General features: G+C 45.1%; 1 protein-coding gene and 1 pseudogene across 1 annotated transcript in view; both read right to left on the minus strand.

Annotated features, from left to right (window-relative positions):
* Window positions 1-10,636: 10,636 nt before the first annotated feature.
* LOC119440194 (uncharacterized) lies at window positions 10,637-12,330 on the minus strand (annotated as a pseudogene).
* A 1,845-nt stretch (window positions 12,331-14,175) lies between these two features.
* Window positions 14,176-20,629, minus strand: part of LOC119440204 (three-prime repair exonuclease 1-like) — a 163,876-nt gene continuing 157,422 nt past the window's right edge. Inside the window, exon 5 of the mRNA XM_049661037.1 lies at window positions 14,176-14,511. Coding sequence (XP_049516994.1) covers window positions 14,176-14,511 — 336 coding nt within the window. The remainder of the gene's footprint in view (window positions 14,512-20,629) is intronic.

Here is a 20,629-nt window from a genome sequence, read left to right on the forward strand (position 1 = left end):
AATGCGGTTTTAGTTTCGCACTCGAGTGCACAGTGCAGGCAGTTTCCGGCTCAATTTCCTTCGAAAACAAAATGTGCCCTTTAGAACCAGGTCAATACCATAATCGGACATTGTGATACCGTTATGGCTTGAAAATCTTGCTAGGGTGGGTCAAAAATAGGCATTTATAGATGTTTGTTTAATGCATTCACTGTCCCCTAAGCTCTGCCGAGACAGACGTTGCTACTAAAAGGGGTCGTTATTGGGGTCAGGTGCATGCCTGTAGCTTGGTCAAGTTCGGATTATCTGGCAAATGCCAATTTTAGGATCAAAATAACAAATGTTTAGGGCCGTAGAACTGCATGGGAGCTGGCTAAGATCTTTGGTCAGAGTCGAAATAACCGAAAGATTAACCGGAGTTGGATTAACAGAAGTCTACTGTATACACTTTTCTGTTCAACAAGGAGTTGCCATTTTAATATGTAGTTTTCTTCTATCAGTGTGGTAATCGTGCTAAATTTAGCATTTGTTTAAGTTAAAAGGACTAGTTACAAAGCAGGGGCACGCTTTGAGACTTGAAACATTTGAACATATAAAGGTAGGACACATTAACAGCTGCTGAATTAACCTAAGTTGGTTGTATTATGTGCATAGCATGTGGTTGCTTTTTGGGAATGTGGTCATTCTGTAAAATAAAACTGCATTTGTTTCAAATAAATTGCTGTATCTACTGCTTGTGTGTTTTCCTATGCTCTCTGTTCTGATTGTGTGTTTGAAAGCGCAGTGAGTGACTGCAGACAAATGCACAAGGCTTCACTTTATCATGCCAGGAAGCATTCTGGCTTGATAAAGGAGCCTTAACCCCTTCCATGCACACACACTTTCTTGTGCATAAGCCAATTAAAAGAAAAAGACCTACCTTTTCTCACAGATTTTAAAACCTGCCAGTATTAAAAACAGAGTGAAGCTGAACAAATGCAATTTACTAGAAGTATTATTGCTAAAGCCTCTTGTGTGTGTAAAGTATGTGCATGCAATGCTGGCTATGCCTTGGAAGAGCCTTGCAACAGCTTTCACCACACTGCTTGCTACAGCATTGCTGTATTTTTCTACCTGAAAGCAAAACTACAGTTCATCTCTAGAACTTCAGTAGCCCAATCGACAGCTATTTCTGCATGGTTGATGCACTCCTGGCCAGGGACTTTTCGTCCTGTAGGCAAAACAGATGGCCGCCTCGGGCGGCATTTTAGGAACAGCACAGCATACCTTGAAAGCCCCTTGTTCACCAGCAGGTTTTACCAGTGAGAGTGGAGAGGGGCACAATAATTGGACTTTGCATGGTGCACCAAAATACCTTGAAACGCTGCTGCTTCTGGCGCCCATTTACAATGCCATGCTTGTAGACCTCAACATGGAGCAACCCCATTTTACTTTACTATTTAGAATACTGTAAGCCCATACGGGCTGTTGCAGGGTGGGATGTGCATATACAATAGAGTAAAATCTGTCATCGATAAAAATACACCATCACAAGAAAAAAAAATACTATAATAAACTTATAACTTATAAAAAATAAAACTCCAAATTCCGTTCAAAAATAGTCAAGCCATCAACACCATTGAAAACTTAAGGAACAAGGTTATTCCACATAGCTATAGTGTGAACAAGAAATTAATATTTGTACACATCAACTCGTGAGTTATAGGGTAAAAAACATTCTTCCAGTATGGAGCAGGTGAGTTGAGTTAAATTTACCGTTCAACTGATAACAGAACTTTAGGTAGGCTATTTTTCTCCAGACATTTACCATTTGCAGTCCTGCCCTTGTTAGCAGGGCTGTTGCAGATTGCATTCGTCAGTAGGAAGAGAAAATAAATCTTGCTGCCAATTTCTGAACACGTTCAAGTTTATTGATTTGGTATTGCTGATGAGAATCACAAATTACACTGGCATAGTCTAAGCCCGGGCATAAATGGTGCTTTTACTAAAATTTACTTCTGAATTATTCTACCAACGTGGTGTGGCTATCTATAATCGCCGTATAAAACTGGGGCAAACATTGCATGTCTAAAATGTACAAAAGCTGGCATAACTGTAATGAGTAACCTGCATTCATCTGAAATGTGTAACATTGCAAGAATGGGCCAAGTTAATTTAAAGATTGCAGAGTTTAAGTAGTCCTGGCACGATCTTTTTCTTATGCGTGTGTAGCTGTCAATCAGTTAATTACACTATGAAACTTTATATTGCTTCTGTGCACAAGAAATATATTATCCTTAATGCGTACATTTAAAAATGCCAAAGGAAGTGTGGCTCCATGATTTCGCGACATCAAGGCATGGTAGATCAGAAGCAAATGATGCATGCTCCAGTTTGTGAGTAAGCCATGCCGTTATTGTGCTATTGAATGCCGAGCATGTCAAGGCCTCTCTGCACCACAACATTGGCCTTTCTTTCTTGGTGCACATTTGATGTGTGATGGGAGGAGCCACTTGGAAGGTGAGGGTGATGCTCCATGTTCCCGGAGAAGTGCCAGTAGAAAAGTTTGCAGAGCAGACTCATTTTGTGCTCAATGCAAATAAATGTCTGAGAAGCATTGTGCTGCTGAGGTTGCGGGTTCGATCCTGGCTGTGGCGACCTCAGCAGCACAATTCTCATTCGGATGGGGGTGGAATACAAGAACGCATGTGTGGATTGGGTGCACTATAAAATACCTCAGGCAATCAAAATTAAGCCGGAGTCCGCAGCCACGGCATGCCTTGTAATTGTATCGTGGTTGTGACTTGTAGAACACCAGAATTAAATTAAGTTTAGTTAATATGTATGAGAAGGGTCAAAAGAATATTTTATTTAGTGAAACAGGTCTTGGCATTCGTTAAGAATCGCTCAAAGCACACCCAGCTTTTCAACCGCATGGTGTGATCTTAAAAGCTGGCATGTGCGACCAGATTAATATAAAAAATTAAGCACAAAGCTCCTATGTCGGTGCTCCTTTACGTGGAAACATGAGGGACACTTGTCTTTAAAGGCGTCATCTAAATCCTGTGTAAATATTAATTAATGAACATTAAATGGCTCTGCATCGAAGGCAATGGTTCTCAAATGGGGGTCCGCAAAACCCGCACTAACAAAAAAAGCAACCAAGTTTTTTGTTGTTTTTTTTTTGGCCGCTGCAAGTCTTGAGGCATTCTGGTTGGGGACTGCAGAAATGTTTCTCCTTCTACATAAGATGGCTGTAAAGCTTTTGTTGCAGTTTTATATATGCATGCGAGCATGCTTTTTTCATGCTTGCATACTTGAAAAGCAAATACAGAAACAGGTTGAATGTGGCTGCAGATATGTGACTCTGCTTAAGCGTGACTGCATCATGTATTGACAAGCTGTCCAGATTGAGTTGAAATGGCACTTTTGTTTGACCATTCTTTGCCAAGTAGCAATAAAAGGCACCTGTTTCACGCCTCATGTTGTTAGTTTATACCCCCCCTCTCCCGTCATTGCAAGTAGTCCCCATCACTTCCACTAATCCACAACCGGTCCCTGACACATCCATGGCTGAGAACCATGGATCTAAGGCAATTATAGGGTGTTAAGACAACAGGAAGGCGCAAGATTTTTGGTTGTGCACTGTTCCTATAGAAACAATATAGGGCAACAACAAAACTGTTGAGCCTAGTGAAGAATTCATTCAAGATCCTTGTGAATTTGGCAGGCTTATTATTACTAGAGGATATTCATGCCCAAGCCTCATCAGCGTAGCATCACTGATTTCAAATAATTTTTATTTTGTAATTCTGCCAGGGTAAAAGTTCTCGAAACCTGCTACGCTGCACTTTAATTTAAAACCAGCGCTTTATTAATTTTTACATACCACACACCTTTAGCAGCGCTTGAGCTAATAATGCTGGTCATAATCTACTATAATTTAAACCACGTGACCATTGTCATCGCATTATTTTTATATGGTCCTACAATATATTCCCACTGTGTACAATTGAAATCTCTGCCAAGGACAACCGAAACAGTACGATTGCAAACTGCAGAATTTCCCATCTGCGGAGGTGGCTGGCTGATTGCCGTATGGGGTGCTTTGTGAGCTGGCATTGATGTCTAAATCTCAACTGCTCTACAAGCATCCAAAACAGGCTTTGGGATACACTCTTACCACAAGAAGAGAGACTATATAATGAGTGTTGCCTATGAAATATGGCACACCCATGACAAGGGATTGGCCAGGATTCCCCATGAATGCAACATCAAATGGCTTCATATCCCAACTTAATTGATAGTATATGATACTGATGTGTAACAAAAGTAAATGACAAAGTAATTTAAAAAGTGACCAGGTCTACTTATGATTGAGCCACAAAAAGAAAAATGGAAACGTTAATAGTATGAAAAAAAGTGCCTGTGATCCTCCCAGTAGCAACAATATGATTATGCACCAACTAACAATACTCTTCAGACACTCCCCAAGCTGTAAGACCATTATCTACAAAATGCTATGGCCAACATGAAAAAGGCATAGCTGTCAACATTTTTTTCCTGCTGAATATGTTCACAGAAAAAGAAGAAAATTATTGTATTCCATATCCTCACATGAAACACTTAATATTGTTACAAGCCATTCTCGCACATTGAAGAAGGCACTAGCAAGGCGGTGATGACAATTGAAGAAGCACTCATGTTGTTATTTCCGTTACAATACTACTCTAGCCACTGTAACAATACAAACCTACACTTGCTCATTTGAAAGTGTCAGTGTACAATTCGACATGGTAGAAAACTAAATGGCACCATGTACTGTTATGAAGAACACGGAACAGACATTCCAAGGAAATGCAAATACAGCAAGGAGGTATTCGCTGTTGCTGTCAACATATTTGGCCAGTCTGAAGGGTAACATTAAATTTTAAAAAAACCTACAGGCCCACTATGCAATGCTTTTTCCAAACTATGCAAATCTGCAATCTGTGCAAGTCCTTATTGACCAGGAAAAGAAAAAAAATATTTTGAACATGGAACGAACAATAAATGTTGGAACAATTCAGAAATGTATCCTTTGTACTTTCTAGTGACATACGGATAGAGACAGTCGGCGAGCACAGTTATTACATGAGACACATCTGGATCTTGAACTCATGGCAGTGCTGCTGGGCAAGTACCACTCTCATACCTCTGACAGGCGTCAGTTACAATACTGGGTTGGAAGGAAAACCTTTTAAGTACTCCTTCAGAAGTCCAAGCATGTGACTGGTAAGTAGTTTAGCATGACTAGGGGAAAAATATAATCAATTTCACAAATATCACAACATCCAAAAAGTGGCACACCGCTTTGATTTTCAGCTGACAACTATTTTTGCTAAAAGCCTCGGCGCGTAAATACAACCTGAGGTAGCTTAAATCTAAGTCACATGAAATTGGCAAATATAGCGGCTAATGTAACACTGAAATTTGCTATCTCGTGGACATGAGCGAAAACTTAATTTGAAAAGGTTTGCTCGAAAGCAATGCTTTCACAGACGTAACGCTGCTGCCCATCGCGAGTCGTAAGCGAAAAAGAAAAAAGGCCGACTGAAAAAAACAAGAAATATAATAAGCTGCACGATCAACAGATTTTTGAAGAGATCGTTTCAACAGAGATATATTTGAAGCAGATCGTTATTGGATACGAAGAAATGTGCAGTGGGTAACAGCGAAACATGTGCATGGTTGACGGTAGTAAGGCTTACAGCCTAAGTTTTTCACTATTTACACTGATAATGTAGCACGTATTTGCGCAATTAAATCACCTGCTATGCGCAGCAACCGTACTCAATTGAAGCCGCCAACGTAGTGACGCACCATTTGCTATTTCAGGATCACGAAAAACAACGTATTCACCGAAGTACAGCGGCGGTTGACCTGTCGGCAAGCCGTTAATTCACATATGGCGAAAGCAAATGTCACGGAGTCCAAGCCCACGAAACTGTGCTCGCAAGAATATCATGCACGCTTGGGCCTTTCCGACATGCACAATAGCGCGCACACAGCGTGGTGCAGCCAACACCCGACATTCGTGACTGATCTACATTCCAGAGTAGCTATTGCAAAAAGCAAAAAAACAAACAACATTGTGATGTTACATCCGGCAAAGGAGAGTTGTTCTCCTTTCTCACCTTCTCTCAGCTTACGCATGCGCAGCGACCACGGAGCCCTCGGGGGCGACGTTCAGGTATAGAATACAGGCTTTGCTGTCATTCACGTACGATTTCAACTGATGGCTGTGGCGATGTGGACTCCGCCGCTTCGTTTTGGTTGGACGCTAGCACCGTTCTTACTCTTTTGCGGCGCTTCTCATTCAGCGAGCTCCGAAAGTAGTCCGAATTAACCGATGTGCGGCGAAATAAGTTCGAATTCACGAGAGTTTGATTGTATTGAATAATGCATATGCCGGCTGGCAGCACGCACCTTGTTGAGAAGCGTGCTCGCTGCCGCCCTTGTCGGTGAGATTTTCCGGTGGAAGCCGCATTATAACCGGTATTTCGTCTCGCGCGCCTGCACTGTAAGCGGTACGCGTATACATGGAGTTCTATGGGAGGGTAAACGGGAGTCGGAAAAGGCTGCATTGCAGTCAGTTCTGCACTATAAACGGTTACATTATAAGTGGTCTATACTGTATATATAAACATCTGCACAGTACAAGTAGAGCCTCCCGCATTTTTAGCTTTATCGCGCGAGAACACTATAATATGACCGTCCGTCGTCCTGAAGGGAACATCGCATTAGACGACTCTTGCACAGGAGAGTGCTTAGTGCACTTGAGAATACTTCTGCCGGTCTCGCTGATTATTGTCACTTAAAGAAGCTAAAATGATGCGTGATATAGCTAAAGATGCTGGAGGCTGTACAATGTTCCTAAACCCTTCACATGCACTCTTTAACAATGTTATTGTCATGCACTAGTGACCACAAAAAATGCCGTTAGCTAGACTTTGCTAGTTATTATGCAGCTAAGTCTATGATATGAGAGCACATTTTGTTCAAATAATTGTTTGCACTTATCTTCAGACCTGCTAAGTAATAACCTTTCGTCAACCATTCACAGCAAATGTGAGGGGGATAAGAAGGCAGCAGACAAAAACACATTTTACACTGTGTTCAATACAATTTAACGAGTGCCAGTAAGGTGTCGACATAAAATGTTAAAAAATCTCTCCCGCAATGGGAGGGAATAGGATTTAAAAAAAAAAAAAAACATTAGTGCACTTACACCGACTGCATGTGCAATCGCATGTGAAGACAGCGATTTCAACAGTACTAAATGGCTCATCTATGTTCCCTTTCTGCTGCTGATCGCATTGTTCACTTGACGTGGAAACTTGGCCCACCCAGGCTTTCCCAAGGCACTTGCTACTGCTGCTGGGCACTCCTCGTGGACAGCAGCGGACAATAAACTTCAGCCACTGTGGTGGCAGCATAACATGTTTGTTTAGTTATGGCATGGCATTCAGTAAGAGACATTTGAGCCCCCCACTCACACTAAACAACAGCCTTCTGCTGTTTGCAAGTTGTACTCTCTTTGGCAGACAACACGCACCTTACAGAGGGGCACCATCTCATTTCAAGGACAGCAAATTGTCCCACCATGCCAAACCCTGGCTCTCTATACAGTCTAATTATGCCACCCACTAAGTGCAACACAAACACCTGCAGCTCAGACCGATATAGGGAGAAGCACCTCCCACAATGGCCAATTGGTGTGCAATGAAGAGAATTGGGAGGACTGTGCACCAGAGAAAAAGAGCAACAGAGGAGAACTGACAGTAGCCATGCCACAAACACGTTTTCAATGTTTGATGAGTCATGTACTGACATAGCAGTAAATGATGAGGAAAATGAGAAATTTATTAATTAGGCTACATGGCCAAAGTAATGTTTACAAGTCTTTAGCATAATGCAAATAACTTGAAGACATGGATGCAATGAATAAAAAGTGACACACATTGTAAATTAACTTCAGATTATGAAACTGACTCACTGCCTAGTGTGATACCAAGGCGGGCCATTTGTTTAAAATTCCAGATGCAGGAAAAAAAGAATTAAAAAAAATAGAAATGTTTTGTACTATTCAGAGAAGTTCAATGCTTATGAGGACATGCAACAAGAAATGACTACTTGCTTTGCAAGCAGTTGATTTCTATGTCATTAATAAATAAAAAAGTATCACAGGCACCCTAAAACCAACTCAATTTATAGACATACATGATGCAAAGACATTACACGCTAACATGCTAATACCCAGAAAGACAGTGCGATAGAGCGAACAGGCAGCATTCCAACAAGCAAAAGGATGACCGTTTATTTCACGGTGCACTTATATAGACAGGGATCACATGATCCGTAACAAAAGGAATGCGCGCACTGGCTGCGCACTGATATGCGACGTCACGCTATAACACTTCTTCCCCCTTAGATTAATTTCGAAAGTCACTGGGTTGGTATCTGTTCGGGGGATGTCGCACACGGGCACTACGACGAAGAATTGGCAGCTCGGCTGTAGGTGCAGGGTCTGGCTGGTTCGAAGAGCCGGGGGCAGCTGTTCTGGGCGTGGGCGATTCAGGTACCGGAAGCTGCTGATTTGCAGACTCTTTCGCGCCTGGAACCCCGAGAGGTGGCACGGCGACTGGCCCACTAGACATCGGAGCAGACGGATGAGCTGTGTCTTCCGAGGCTGTAGGAGCAGTTTGTACTGGCGGAAAGCTTGAGGAACCCGAGCTTGCGTAGCGGGCTCTGATGTTGTCCACATGCGTAAATCGCACAGCCTGCGACACTTTCACCAGATAGGTAACGGGACTAACAACTTGCGTCACAACACCATCGTCCCACGACATGCTTTCACCTCACACAGTTTTCACCGACACAGCGTCCCCCACAGAAAAACATCGAGGAACCCCACGCGACACATCATGGGTTTCTTTCATGCGCTGTTGCTGCTCCCGCATGGAACGCGTAAAATCTGGTTTTATCAAATAGAGCTTCACGCGTGGCTGTCTTTTCAAAAACAATTCTGAAGGGGTCTGGCCAGTGGTACTGTGTGGAGTATTCCGATAACTCATAAGATAGCTGTCCAAACACTCCAGGAAGGAATGCTTCTTGTGGCTAAGTCCGTCATGTAAGACCTGCTTCAACAGAGCTTGTTTGGTTGTCTGCACTAAACGCTCGGCCGCTCCGTTAGAAGCGGCACGATACGGCGGCGTCTTAACATGCCTTACACCATTCACACTCAAGAACGTTGAGAACTCTTCCGAAAAGAATTGCGGTCCATTATCACTCACCAGTACCTCTGGTAGACCGTAAGCTGCAAACACACAACGTAACTTTTCAATGGTTTTGTTAGCAGTAGTGGATGACACAGGCCAGACCTCGATCCATTTCGAGAACACGTCGATGAGTACTAACAACACCTGGGAGCCCTTTACAGCATAGTCGACGTGCACGCGTTGCCAGGGTTTTGTGGGATAATTCCATGGCTGCAAGGGAACAGGTGAAGCCGCGTTCTGAACGGCCTGACACACCCGACACTGTCGAACGTAGCTCTCAATCGAAAGGTGGAGACCCGGCCACCACACAAAGCTTCTTGCGAGTGCTTTCATGCGGCTAGCTCCCGGGTGGTCTTCATGCAATTGATGCAAAACCATTAGCCGAAGCTTATCAGGTATGATCACCTGTGATCCCCATGTTATGCATTCTTGCTCTACTGATAGCTCATCGCGACGTGAATAAAATGGTCTCAACTCTTCGGAGCACTGCGAAGGCCAGCTATTTAGAATGAAGTGTGTCACGCGAGATAAGGTGGGATCACGTCTGGTAGCTTTAGCCACGTCATCAGATTTTAGTGGCATGCTGTCAAAAAGCAAGAGACACTCGGGAGGCTCGTCGGCCGCTACAATAGGCCGTGGTAGACTGGACAGAGCATCAGCCACTTCAACGTTTCTTCCTTTTCGAAATTTTAGTTTATACCTATATGCTGCCAACGTCATTGCCCATCTTTGCATTCGAGCTGCCGCAAGTTTAGGCACAGATTTGTCTTTGCCTAATATTCCGAGCAGTGGCTGATGGTCTGTGTAAAGAGTGAACTCTCTTCTATACAAGTAGCGGTGAAATTTTTTTAGCCCAAACATCAGTGCTAATGCTTCCCGCTCACCCTGAGCATAGTTCTTCTCAGCTGATGTAAGTGTTCTAGACGCAAACGCCACTGGCCTCTCTTGTCCCTCTGCAGTCTCATGAAAAAGAACAGCACCCAAACCATAGGACGAAGCATCACATGACAGAGCAATTGGTTTCGCTACATCGTAAAAGGTGAGCACAGTACTCTTCACAAGCAACTGCTTCGTAGCAGCAAAAGCTTCGCTACACTCCCGTGTCCACGACCACTTTTCGCCCTTGCGCAATAGACGATACAATGGTTCTGCCACGCAGGCAATGTTGCTTAAAAACTTTGCGTAAAAGTTTAACATGCGTAGATAAGCTTTAGCTCTGTTTGACAAGTGGGCTCTGGCGCTTCTGTGACTGCTTTTATCTTTTCTTCCGTGGGATAGATACCGTCAGCGCACACAGTGTGACCTAGATAAGTCACAGTGTCCTGAAAAAAACGACACTTTTCTTTCAGAGTCACGTTCTAATCATTAAGCCGCCGCAGGACTAGTTCCAACGTCTTTTGGCAGTCGGTGAAGTTTTTTCCGGACACAATGACATCATCTATGTAGCAACTTACGTTCGGTATGCCCTTGAGCACCTCATCCATGAATGACTGAAAAATGGCTGGCGCGCTGGCTACACCAAACGGTAACCGCTGGAACTCGAAAAGTCCCATGTGCGTGTTAATGGTTAGCAGTGGTCGGGACTCGGTAGCGAGCGGAATCTCCTGATACACGGCTGAAAGATCCAGCACACAAAACACCTTGCCACCCTTTCCAGCTCCTTTTCTACGTTATCTCGTAGCGCATATGGAACGTTTTTGGCATTGCCAAAGACTGGCGTACAGTTCTGTTTAAGAACTATCCTTGCTTGGTAATTCTTTACTACTCCGGGTTGCTTAGAAAACACCCCTGGGAACTTTTGTTTCACTGCTTCCACCTTGCTAGCGTCGCTTACATTTACGGGCAACACACTTTTCCAGTCAAGCCCTAGCCTCTGGAGCCAATTTCGCCCCATCAGCAGTGGAAGCTGTTTGCCGTGATCTTTGACAATGATAACTGGCAGTCGTAAAGACTGGTTTCCGGTCGTAACGATAACGTTGCATCGCCCCTTCACTGGAACGGGTTCCCCAGTGTATGTTCTTAGGGTGACTCGTGATGGCTCGCACTTGACATGAGGAAATGCGTTCAGCCTAACACTCTCAGATATTAGGGTTACAGCAGCTCCCGTGTCAAACTGCATGCAGATGTCTTTCCCTTCTACGTTTACTTGCACTTCGTATCGAGAACGAACTGTGTTAATAACATGGTACACATCTAATTCAGATTCACTATCAGAGCAGTCCACGTTCGCAGTCTTTAGTTCTCTGCACTTGCTGGGACACATCTTCTGTAAATGGCCGATTTGTGAACAGCTGTGACACTGGACATTCTTATACAAACAAACACTAGCGGCATGCGCCTTGCCACATCTTTCGCAGACTTGCTTGACGTCCTTGAATTTCCGAAGCTTCAATTTCTTTTCAGTTCCCTGAACTCTTATCGCCATGGCATGCAGCGTCACTTCCTTGCCTTCTGCATGCAGTAACGCTGTTTGTCGTGCAGCCTACTCCCGGTCCAAGGCTATCTTGCACGCCTTTTCAAAGGTTAAACTGTCTTCAGCAAACAAGGCGAGTTGCGTTTATTCGCATCTTATGCCTGCCACTAATCTGTCACGCAGTGCGTCTTGCAGGAACAGACCGAAATCGCACTTCCTTACTAAATGCTTTAAAGCCACTATGAAATTCTCGACGCTTTCTTGTTCCTCTTGTGCTCGCTTGTTAAATTTGCAACGTTCGGAGATGACAGAACAGCTTGGGCTATAGTACTTCGTCAACAGCACTAGCACCTCTTCAAAGGATTTGTCCCCAGGAACGGCGGGTACTACCAAACTTTTGAGCACCTCGTACGTTCGTGGTCCTATCACGCTCAGAAATACGGCCAGCTTCTTTTCCTCTTTGATATAGTTTGCAGTGACAAAATGCTCAAAGCGTTCTAAATAGGATTCAAAATTCTGCTCCTTCTCGTCGTACTCGTCTAGCTTCCCCAGTCGCGCTATTTCCAGTGAAGTGACTGTATACTTATCGGTTCGCTCTCCCGATGACTGCGTTGACTCGTTGCTGTGGTACCGACGATTTCAACCGTTCCGGGCCAGGGCTGCTGCCGCCTTCCTTTCCGTGGCTGTCGACCGCCGACTGTCTATGATACTGCTTCCATACTGAGCTAGTGGAAGCGGGCACATCCCATCCTCGTTTGAATAGGATTCAAAATTCTGCTCCTTCTCGTCGTACTCGTCCAGCTTCCCCAGTCACGCTATTTCCAGTGAAGTCACTGTATACTTATCGGTTCGCTCTCCCGACCGCCGACTGTCTATGATACTGCTTCCGTACTGAGCTAGTGGAAGCGGGCACATCCTATCCTCGTTTGAATAGGATTCAAAATTCTGCTTCTTCTCGTCGTACTCGTCTAGCTTCCCCAGTCGCGCTATTTCCAGTGAAGTGACTGTATACTTATCGGTTCGCTCTCCCGATGACTGCGTTGACTCGTTGCTGTGGTACCGACGATTTCAACCGTTCCGGGCCAGGGCTGCTGCCGCCTTCCTTTCCGTGGCTGTCGACCGCCGACTGTCTATGATACTGCTTCCGTACTGAGCTAGTGGAAGCGGGCACATCCCATCCTCGTCGCCAGTGCGATAGAGCAAACAGGCAGCATTCCAACAAGCAAAAGGATGACCATTTATTTCACAGTGCACTTATATAGACAGGGATCACATGATCCGTAACAAAAGGAATGCGCGCACTGGGTGTAACAGACACGCTATAACAGACAGTATATTGTCACCTGTAGTAGTGGGAATAGGGCAAGCGCAGAGGAGCGAGAAGAACGAAGTGCGCGTGCTAACCGCCCCGCTCGATGGTTAGCTCTCGCCGCCATTTTCTCCAGAGCCCAGCTGCTCATAAATAAACGTCGTTAGCCCCCTTTGAAGGCGCGTGGCAAAGTGGCGCCTTCAAAGGGGGCTAACGACGTTTATTTATGAGCAGCTGGGCTCTGGAGAAAATGGCGGCGAGAGCTAACCATCGAGCGGGGCGGTTAGCACGCGCACTTCATTCTTCTCGCTCCTCTGCGCTTGCCCTATTCCCACTACTACAGGTGACAATATCCTAATTGAACACTGCAAGACACAAGTAACAAATCAAGACAAGGATTTCTCTAGGCATGACCAATGCAAAACAAGCATTCGTTTGACATCAGATTGGAGTGTCACCTTTGGTGGAATTAAGTGCCTGTTAAGCCTCCTTGCACTTGCTCAACCAGGAACAAACTCAATTATGAATTACTGCCTCTGCTCAGTTGGGGGACTAACCAAACATGGCTTATCCATGTATACTGGTGCAGCACACAGTGGCAATACACCTCAACAATCCCGAAGTGTTTGCAGCAGTACAAAGCTACACAAAACTTGGTGCAACAAAATTGAAAGTAGAGGCAGGGAAACTCCCGTTTCCAGCAATGCAAGACTAGCACTGCCTCACACAGAGCGGCAGGAAATTGGCAGCTGCCCTTAAAAAAAGAAGAGAAATGGCCGTTGCACTTCGTGAAGTCACTAAGAGTCACCAAAAGGTGGAAAAAAAAGAAAGCACTCTTAGAATAGAGGGTCAGATGAGACATAGAGGCAGGTGGACTAAGTGTTTGCAGCAGTACCAAGCTACACAAAGCTAGGTGCAATACAATTGAAAGTATTTCCCCACAGATTCCCTGCAATGGCATCCAGGTACCTACGTGGTAGGTAGGCACCAAAACACGGCTCATTCAACCTTGCACCAGTGATGATGATCACCCATGAGAAAATCACAAGAGTCCATAAGAGGCTTGCTGAATGAGCTCCAGGGAGATGACATACTTTGCTCAACCAAATTTACAAGAATATTGAAGAGATGCAGACAATGACATTGTGCAAGATTCATGGGGGCTGCTGTTGCAATCACCAGGTGTAACGGGCATCAGATAGGTGTACCGCATTGGCATCAATGTAGGCAATGAAAGCTGCTTTCTCTACGTGGCACACCTTCATGAGGTCAATGCAGCCCTGCTCAGCATGATGTGCATTGGTACGGCGTCCACAGAAGCGCTTGTAGAGATGATCCAGTGCATAGGAGTTCTGCTTGCTAGGAGCCACTGATCGACGTCCCTTCTTGGGTGCCGGAGGCAGCACAGGCCAGAGGTGGCGCACAGCTTTCAGTGTGTCGCAGCATGCCAGTCCTGGTACACCCAAAATGTTGTCCACATCGCCACTGCCCGTGGCAAACACCAGCTCTTCCTAAAAAGGGGCAAGCAAGTATATTCTTGAAGACACTTTATTCCCAGATAACATGCCTGAATTTTAGAATCATATGAAAAGTACATTGTTCAGTCTTCTGCTTTCATAGCCTTGAAGAGCATGGAAACACAATATTCAGGTTTTCTTTTGCACTGGCTTTTTACATGCTACTGCTGTTAAAGTATCATCATTTTTAGGAGTATATGTCACAAAATTCTGGGGATGAAGCCATTCTACAAACCACATTATCTTGAGGAAGCTTGAGCACAGGGTCAACCCTTATTTCCCCACGCAAGTATACATAAAAGTTCAATACAGAAACATCAGTTCTTGTCCGAGCGTTCATTTTTTGTAAATGAATGCGAAATAAAGATTGATTGATTGACATCCTCATCAGGCAACTGAAACCCAATTGCAATAAAATTACCTGCATTTAAAAGAAAAATTCTAATTAGTGATTAACAGTTGCAGAATATTGCACAGGCACTCAAATATTTCATTAAATCACTTCAATTTGACTTCACTTAATTCGATTTTTCGTTTTATTCGATCCCTAACGAAGGCCCCAGTTGCCGCTCATACATTTCTATGGGACCAAAGTTTCGTTATTCCGATCCAGAAATTATCTTTCTCTGACGAGAGGTGGTGACTCCAATAGCGTCTTGGTGATGCTCAAGGTACAGTGAATACTTCAAACACGTCACCTCCCATCAAAAACACCCATTTTCGGCCTGTCCCAGGAAGATATTAAAGCAAAAAGGTAGCTCACAAAGAATTATTACAATATTTATCCGATTCTATAGCAAGTCTATCGCGAGCCTATACCAAACCAAAACCATGTTAGCAACAGCCTACCCTCAGAGCCAGCCTAGCCAGTGAGTCGCCAGAGCACAAGATGACGACAAAACGAGTTCTGGCAAAGCATGACGATGGCGACGCACCGCTTTCAGTTTAATTACGAAAGCACATTCAAACGATAAGTTATTTTACATGTTAAGATGGAGGAAACAAGTCGCATCCATAGGTCGGCGCACTCACATTCATTTCAAAAGCGTGAGTGTGAGTGCAGGTGAGTGCAAGTGTGTGCCAATGAGTGTGGTGAGTGGAAGTGAGTGCAAGTGTGAGTGAGTGCCAGTGAGTGTAGGTGAGTGTGAGTGAGTGCCAGCGAGTGTGAGTGGGCGTGAGTGCGAGTGAGTGGAGGTGAGTGCGAGTCAGTGCCAGTGAGTGCCAGTGGAGGTGAGGAGTTAGTGCTAGTGAGTGTAAGTGCAGGTGAGTGCAAGTGAGTGCCAATGAGTGTGGTGAGTGGAAGTGAGTGCAAGTGTGAGTGAATGCTAGTGAGTAGGTGAGTGCGAGTGTTAGTGAGTGCCAGCGAGTGTGAGTGGAGGTGAGTGCCAGTGGAGGTGAGTGCGAGTGAGTGTAAATGAGTGCCAGTGAGTGTGAGTGGAGGTGAGTGCGAGTTGGTGCTAGTGAGTGTGAGTGCCAATGAGTGTGGTGAGTGGAGGTGAGTGTGAGTGCGAGTGAGTGTAAGTGAAGTGAGTGCCAGTGAGTGCGAGTGGAGGTGAGTGCGAGTTAGTGCTAGTGAGTGTGAGTGCAGGTGAGTGTGAACATGAGTAAGTGCTTGCGAGTGGAAGTCAGTGTGAACGTGGTGAGTGCTTGAACGATAAGCAGAGGTGATATCGGTTCGCCTTACTTGCGCAAAAATGGAGGCACGTGTGTACAAGCTTACTCGCTGTGATGACTTATCGCGCTAGCAGATTTTGCACACCAAGATAGAACCCACTCACTAAGGTCGTAATAATCCAAGGTTCAGGCATGAGGAAGACAATGTATAGTGAAATGAGCGGATATATTATATTGCAATAGCAATTATATGGACACTCCGAGCGCACTTCTGCCGTGGTTGTGGATGTCGTTGTGAGGTTCTGTATAAAGTCAAAACACGGTAACATCGTCACCGCGTGCCGGCAGTACGGTGTGTATGCGAGTGAAAGCTTGCGAGGGTCAGCCGACACTTGCCGCTCAATCTCGCGTGTGCGATGGAAAAGGCGGGGTGAAAGTGCGCTGCTTCTGTCGCGTGCCAGGCAGGCGGGGCGGGGTAGGTCGAGTCATCTTACACCGGCGGCGACCGTGTGGGAGTCGTATCGTGAAAGCGATTTGCGACGTGGAAAACGTGCGCGCCCGCACGGGCCTCCTCTCCAAAGCGATTTGCGATGTTAACCAAGTTAAACTAGAGCCGGTAATTTCGTATGCGCTGTGTTTTCGACGTTTAGTTTGTTTGAAGCGAGAGGCGGCACGAGCGTCAATTCGCTCATAGCTATAGCCACGCCTCATCACTCCAGCGTTCTGACAGCGAGTTGCTACAGTCATCGAGCGAGATTTGTTCACATTTACTTGTGCGCACGTGACGGAGTGCTTGTCTATTTAGTTAGTAGGTGAATATTTACAAGTTTATATGGCCCATTAAACTAGTATTCTTGCTTCGTATAGCTCTCTACGAATTTGCTATTACAATCGAGGCTTCACCTTTCGGGTGAAACTGCGACATTTTCTTTAATACACCTGGGAATATATATGGGCTGGAGCGCTGATGGCAGACATATCCAAATTATGACCGGCAAATTTTACCATGACTTCCACTGAGTGAAGACTCTTAATATCGTGGGATTTGCTACAGCATTGCTGGTCATCCGCTTTCAGGGGGTGGAATGACTCCTCATTTTTTCCTCCTTCCCTCCTCAACGTACACGTACAGGCTCCTTTATAAACAGGCAGAGTGGAAGAGGGACTAACCAAAAGAGTGTAAGATTGGGCAAGTTGGTATTCCATGTCTTATACTTAATAGCGCATGAAAAGGGACGAAGCACAGATGGACGACGCGGACACAGCGCTACTAGAGCTGTGTCCGCGTCGTCCATCTGTGCCTCGTCTCTTTTCATGCGCTATTAAGTATAAGGACTAACCAAGTTCGCACAGAGTAACAGACACGCACGCTCGCATACATGGAGAAAAAGCGAAGATGCAATGATAGATACCGCTTTGTTCTCGCTTTTGTGTGTGTTTGTTTCGGGGTTAAGTAGCTGACTAAGTATATGGACAGTCAATCTCTCCCTCTATTTCCCGCTCCCTTGGCTAAAACCGACCGAAGGGGAGCTTAGCGAGCATGGGCGGTAAGCATGCACACGTCTAATGTCAATGACAGATGGGCAGAGAGAGGTTGGGGCTGTGACGGTATTTATTAAAAACAGTGAAATGACCAGTGTTGAACGTCTGCAAAGTGAGGTTTGGGTCATCGCTTTTTTCACTTAAGTCGCGCATCCGCAGCAGCGCCACTATTGCTCTCTACGTCATTACTATGGCCCCACAAGAAACAAAAACAAATAGCCATCTTGACGACTCGGGCTGACATGCACGCAGCTGGAACTAAACCAAGTACTTTGCCGGTGATCGTAGGCGTAGCAAGAGAGGGGGCTGGCTGGGGGGATGGGGGGGGAAGGGAGGAGGGGTTAAACTCCCGACCCATTCCAAAAGTTTTGCACTACTTTGTATGCATATATACTCACACACACATGCAGACACACACACTCGTATAGGAGGATGCTACATGACATGTTCATGGACTCTGATCAAGATATATGGGTGAGCTGGAGCACTGGGCGCTATTGTGACGTTTTTCCAAGTCCCGCGCTCCGGAGACGACATCCTCTGTCGTTGAAATCATGAACAGCTCACGCACAGCTCTTTCTGTGTATTTTTACTAGAAGCGAGAGCTGTTCACATGTAACCATGCCTCTCACATTTCTACTGCTCGTGGCTATGTTGCCATCGCGAGGACACGCTTCTGGGAAGCTGAGGCTAGGTCACATTATCGCCAAGGGGCCGAGACAGCATCATAGAAGTGACGGATATTCTACTTCTGGCAGTCCATCTGACGAGAGGTGCTGCTTGGAGGAAACTGGCTGCATTCTTAAAGGGGCCTGATGCCGAGCCGCATATTAAAATAAAGAACATTGTATACCCTTCACAGAGACCGCATTGCGACACACCCCCAACATTAACTTTTGGTAGTTTTGGAGTGCACCATTTCGAAAGCAGATTTGATGGCAGATGCAGTGAGATTTCGAACTTGTCAGAACACAGTGAATCGCAGTTCCAATGTGAGAGGCGAAATCACAGGCAAACACCTCTGGCATCTAGGAAACATTAGCTGGAAGCCCGGAACAACAGTGCTTGGTCTGTTCACCGCCCGTCTACCGACTGAAACGGTGGTCTCCGCCGCGCGGGGCGTAAGAAAGCGGTGTCGTGGCACTAAGAACTCAAGCACACTGATATATCTTCGACCGAGACTGCAAAGCTGTTAGCTGTTATGACGCAACATAGCATTTGCTTATGCCCCAAAAGCTGTTATTGAATCTTTCCGGAAGTTAAAGGCAAGAAATTCCATTTCTTGTGGGGAACAGGCATAATTCGAATGAGCAGCTTCATGGGCAGTAAACCTGTGGAAACAGTCCCGTCAGCCTTCTTCCTCAAAATTTTTGTCGAACATGCCCAACTGCGCTGTAAAAGAACTCGTAACTGACACAGGGCAGCATTACTTGGTGGTGCGGTTATATTTTAAAAACCTCTTTCATTTGAATTAGTTTTTGCACTGCTCAATAAATGAGATTGCTCAGGTAATCAAATAATGGAATTCTCTTTAAGGAGAATTGGAGATCACGTCCTTATACCTTTATACCAGAGTGATTCTAAAAAATGGCCTTTAAAACTATTTTAAAATTTTGGCACTTATGGTGCATGAATTACACATGATTCAGCGAACTTCTCAAATATAATAATCATTTCCGGGGTTTTACTTGCCAAAACTACAATATGATTAAGAGGCACGCCGCAGTGACGGACTCCGGATTAACTTTGAACACCGGGGGTTCTGGCATTCGGCCCCCGCCGAAATGGGGGCCGAAATGGGAGCCGCGGCCAGGGATCGATCCCGAGTCCACGAGCCTAGCAGTGCTACTTTTCATATGCAATGGCGCTTGGCAAACGTCAAGGATAATCTCAAAAGATAGCACAAGCACAAAAGCCAATAGCCAGCGGATTTTATTACGCTCAATTTAATGTGTCTACTGCTGTAAATTCTAGGCTTACAGGTATTCTGGGCTGTTCACCTTGTTTGTGATACTTCCCCCCAAAACTGCTTTGGTAGCAAAGTGAAATAAAATCTGCAAAATGTTCCAATTCACTAGTTTCTTCAGGGCTGAAAAAAAATAAGCACAGAGACATATCTCTTCATCCTAAACTCCTCGCGGCCCACTTCCTCTCTCCACTTGACACTCGCCCTCCCAGTTTCGGGGCTTACTCGGGAAGCGTGAAGCCGCTTCCATAGAGTTACACGAGTTGAGACGTTAAAATAACTCTGCTGTTTGCGCATGGGTATTCACCGTGGCTACGGTACGTCCACTTGGTGGTATCCAAGAACCTTTCAGGTCTCTCTTACGATTTTGGCGGTGATTATATTTTATATTGTGTAATACTTCAGAAACAATCAGAGAGCGCTGTTGACTTGCGTGAAGCAAGTGAGTTCAGTGCATTTCAGAAGATCTGCGCATTTTTTATTTTTTTTTGCATTGTGCTTGCGGTCTGCTGCAACTCGGAAGTGTTTTGGAGCCAGGTCGCTTTCTCCAGCCCTGCCAAACTTGCGCATACTACATCACTGTAGTTTATAGTTCTGCAGTGTTCTCGGCCTTTTAATGTGCGAATGGCTCTTTTGCAGAATCCTTCTCATTGTTAGGTGGGACAAGGGTGGGAAAATATTTTCTTTCCTGTAGCGAAAAGAGCGCGGTTGAAATGCGCTCTAGCAGGCGAGTAGAAGTCGCGTAGTGTTTATTTTTTTATTTTATGAATACTGCTGATCTCGAGATCGTTGCAGGGAGGGCATACATATAAATACACAAGAAGCTCAATCAAGTAATTTATACATGGAAAGCACTAAAACACTAGCAGAATTATTGCATCGAATTATTAGTAGCAATAAGCTTGGCATGAGTAAAAAAATTAAAATTGTGAAATTGAGAGGATGCGCAATCATGCGATCAGATTATTCAACAAAAATCCCGATACAGGT

Source organism: Dermacentor silvarum, chromosome 1, assembly GCF_013339745.2.
Source record: "Dermacentor silvarum isolate Dsil-2018 chromosome 1, BIME_Dsil_1.4, whole genome shotgun sequence".
Lineage (NCBI taxonomy): Eukaryota > Metazoa > Arthropoda > Arachnida > Ixodida > Ixodidae > Dermacentor > Dermacentor silvarum.